This window comes from Cyprinodon variegatus, unplaced genomic scaffold, assembly GCF_000732505.1.
Source record: "Cyprinodon variegatus isolate N-32 unplaced genomic scaffold, C_variegatus-1.0 Scaffold262, whole genome shotgun sequence".
In the NCBI taxonomy this organism is placed as follows: Eukaryota; Metazoa; Chordata; class Actinopteri; order Cyprinodontiformes; family Cyprinodontidae; genus Cyprinodon; species Cyprinodon variegatus.
This window is the reverse complement of record NW_015150715.1, coordinates 233,863-237,855: the sequence shown is the minus strand read 5'-3', so window position 1 is coordinate 237,855 and position 3,993 is coordinate 233,863. Positions and strand designations below refer to the sequence as shown.

General features: G+C 42.6%; 1 protein-coding gene across 2 annotated transcripts in view; it reads left to right on the top strand.

The window, feature by feature from the left end:
• The window catches only part of LOC107089736 (pro-neuregulin-3, membrane-bound isoform-like), a 581,689-nt gene that overhangs the window by 465,463 nt on the left and 112,233 nt on the right, over positions 1-3,993 (top strand). Inside the window, exon 4 of one of the 2 annotated variants that reach the window (XM_015382676.1) lies at positions 3,416-3,418. The exons of the other annotated variant lie outside the window; for it this stretch is intronic. Within the exon in view, the coding sequence (XP_015238162.1) occupies positions 3,416-3,418 (3 nt within the window). The remainder of the gene's footprint in view (positions 1-3,415; positions 3,419-3,993) is intronic. 2 annotated transcript variants of the gene reach the window in all.

The following is a 3,993-nucleotide window of genomic DNA, read 5'->3' as shown; positions in this document are numbered from 1 at the left end:
TTTTTTTCAAACTAAAAAACAAACTTCCTGAACGCACGACCCTGAACCCGAGAAAACGTGTTCACCTTGTACATGCAGTCAGAGCTGGGATGCATTTTAATTTGTTAGAAAGGCCCAAGCTGCCAAGACATAAATCACATTGAGATTTTATGTTGGAAACTGTTCACAGATGCTCTCTAACTGGCAGGACTGATATTTTGCATAGAAAAATATGAGCTATTTTCAGTTTCTATATGTGCAAAGCAGGTGAAACGTCACAACACTTGCAGATGTGACTAATGCTATAGATTTACTCAGGGGAGCTGGATACAGATGTGTACTCTTTCACTGAAAGAGGAAATTTCAAATGAAAAAATCTAATATAAAACATATATCACATGTGAAATAGACATGTGGTAAAGATGTGAATCATATGGAAAGCAAATCCATACATGTGAGTTTGGAACATTTCATGTAAATGTGAATCACAGTTTTGGCTACATGTTGGAATCACATGTGAAAATGTGTATTACAGGTGATTGAAATGGATGTGACACACTTTTATTTATTTAATCAGGACAGAGCACATTAATGAACAATCTTATACTTCTAGCCAGATTATAGCATAGCTGCTAATTTACATCTGTCGTCTTTGTGCTTCAAATTTAAAGAACATGTCCAGTAAATGGGAAAACAACAGAGGGTGTGGTCCAACTAAAGGGGAATCACACTCCTAAACCTCCCTGCTAAGGGTTAAAGCCAGGGTCCTAGAGAGATGGTCGAACCTTGGCTTCAGGAGGAGCAGTGCAGTTTTCTTCCCGCTGTTGAACAGTGAACCAGCTCTACACCGTCAGGAGGGTTTTCAACGGTTCAGAGGAGTTCGCCCCACAGGTCTACATGGGTCTACATGGACCTGGTGAAGTTATTGAACGGGGTCCCTAGTGTTCTCCTGTGGGGGGCATTCCCGGAGAGTCCGGGGCCCTTTAGGGACGTTTGGTCTGCATTGACAGCATTAAATAGCAACTGTTCCCGGAGCATTTTTTTGTCTCCAGCATGGCAGTCCTAAGTCATTGCTCTAGTTCAGCATCTTTATGGACAGCATGCAGCCAGGGGTTGGAGGGGGTTTGATCCGGTGTTCTGTCAGTTGAGCATACCCTGTCAGACCAGCATACCCATAGTTGATACCCGTTTATCCCTTTAGTTTATCCCCATTTATCGCTTTAGTTTTGTATGAAAAATAGACTTTAAACTACTTCAACGGGCATGTATCCCTTTAGTCATGTACAAAAAAATGATTTAATTACTTATTTTTTGAAAGATATGGTGATCTGACCTTAAATAGTTTTCTTGTACATGACTAAAGGGAATCAAGCCCATCTACGTAGTTTCAAGTATATTTTTTGTACAAAACTAAATGGATAAACGCAAATCTGATGTCTTGCGCAACGACTATAGGTATGATGCTCTGATGGGGTATGCTGATCTGACAGAACACCAGGGCCCAGCGCCTAGTGTGATGCGGCCGGGGTGAGAATCTCATCCTCCAAGTTTGAAGCCATGATTCTGTACCAGAAAAAAAGTTAGTTTGTCCCCTTTAGGTTGGAGGAGCGCTCCTGTCCCAAGTTGAGGAGTTCAAGTTCTGTATCTTGGAGTGCTGTTCACAAGTGATGGGAGAATGGATCAGTAGATAGAGAGATAGAGAGAGATTGTGGCTGTTGCTGTAAGGCAGAGGTTGTATCAGTCTGTTATGGTGTAGAGAGATCTGAGCAAAAGCTCTTGATTTACCAGTCAGTCTAAGTTCCTACCCTCATTAATGGTTATGAAGTCTTGATCATGAACAAAAGTCTGGATACAAGCGGCTGAAAGGAGATTTCTCCTCAGGATGGCTGGACACTCCTTTAGAGAAAGGTTGAGGAGCTCTGTCATCCAGGCGAGGCTAAGCGTAGAGACATTTCTACTCCATATCCAGAGGAGTCAGCTGAGCTGGCTCGGACATTCAAATCATTTCAGTTCAGTTTATTTCTATTGTGCCAATTCACAACACATGCTAGCTCAAGGCACGTTACAGTTCACCAGATCATCCAGTCAGATTGATTCAGTTTTCTATTTAAGGAAAACCAGTTGATTGCATCGACTCATTGACTCTTCAGCAATCCCTGACACTAAGCATGTTTGTGGCGAAAGTAGAGAGGAAAAACTCCCTTTTAACAGGAAGAAACCTCCAGCAGAACCAGACTCAGTGTGAGCGGCCATCTGCTGAGGCCGACTGGGGTTCAAGGAGACAGAAGCAGACATAGAAAAAGAAGCATAGATACAAAAGGCAACAGTAAAAGGCTGTCCCGTCCAGGAAACACACAGCCAGGCAGACAAGCCAGCTCCCATGTCAGAGGATGAAGAGAGCTCATCCAGTTAGTCACAGTCAGAGAAACAGGACTACACTGGAAAACAGGCCGATCTCCAACATCTATAAACCAAGGTGTTGATGGGGGCAGCAAAGCGGATTTGCTGACATCTTTTTCTAATGCCCTCTGGATGCCTTCCTTGGGATGGCCCGAGAAATACTGGAGGAACTACAGTATGTTTCTCAGTTGACCCTTGAATGCCTCTGTCTTCTCCAGCAGAGCTAGAAGGGATGACTGGGGAAAGGGAGGTCTGGGAGTCTCTGCTGAGGCTCCAACCCACGACCGTTTAAAGGGGAACATGTCAATCACACGGCCTTTTAACTTGAAATGTTTCACATCTGATGTTCACATCTGGTTGAAAATATATGGGAATTACATGTGTAACACATCTGATCTGATCTTGATTTTCAAATGTGAAATGAAAATATTTCTCTGCAAGGGTATAAATCCAACTGGTTAACAGATTGACATTGCTGTTTGCTGTCAGTGCATATTTTGTAAAATTATTCCATTATGGACATGTTTAAAAATGTATACTCAAACAACATCATAAAAAAATACATAACATAGAAAACAAAATGGAGACAAAAAGTGAATAATGCTAAAACAGGATCACACAGCACCTATTAATATGTGGTGCTCATGTAAGAAAAATGCATGACACGTTTCACATGTGTTCAGATGTTGAATTGCACATGAAATACAATAACAACATGCTTGATCATATATGAAAAATGTAAACCACATGTGGAAGATGGGAATAACATCGGAAATCATGGGATTTTTTGGAATTTGAGGAGCCGTATAATCGTTCTTCTGTTGAACAATTAGGTACTCCTAATTGTTCATCCGCTCCGGCTAAACCTAATTAAACTTAAACCAGAAATCTTTTTGTAGAAGTAGTATGACGGCCGTATTTCCAGGTGGCTTCTATCAGCAAAACGTAATCCTGCAAACGTCCTGCCTTTTCTTCTCCATTAATAACTGCTTCTTTTTCTTTCCTATTTTGTCCAACCACCACCTGCTTCAAAAAGTTGGTAAGTGCAAAGGTGGCAAAGAGTGGCAGATGATGTCTTCTCCTCTTTCCACATAGTCTTGTTACAGCATCACTCTCCCCTGACTTTGCTTGCAGTTAATAAGATCCTAATTTCCTTGGTGTGTTTCCTGCTCGAGCTTGCATCAGTGTCGACATCCCTATCCCTAGACTTTTCCCCCCTCAGAGTGCCCTCATGCCCCTCATCTGTCTCCTGCTAACCTCCTACGTGACATCCTTTTGTTAAAACACATTTTGTCCAACCGTCAACTCTCATCTCTACTGCTCAGCCTCCAATACTCTGTCCAAGTCATCTCCTAATATGAGAACAGGCGGCCTGCAAACAGACTCAGTTCTGGATGGTGGCACTTGAAAAAAAAAAAGGTTCAGCGGTGGGGCAAAACAACACTGCCAAGTCCTTCTGGCACACAGTCGTCTCTGACGGGAGGAAGCCAGGAGATGAAAGTAGCCACGTCTCCTGAGACGGGTTATCACACTGTCTCAGGTTCTCTAAGGGGTGGGGGGGCATTGAGGATGCCATCGCTAAACCAAGACGGGAGAAAAAAGATCAAAATCGAA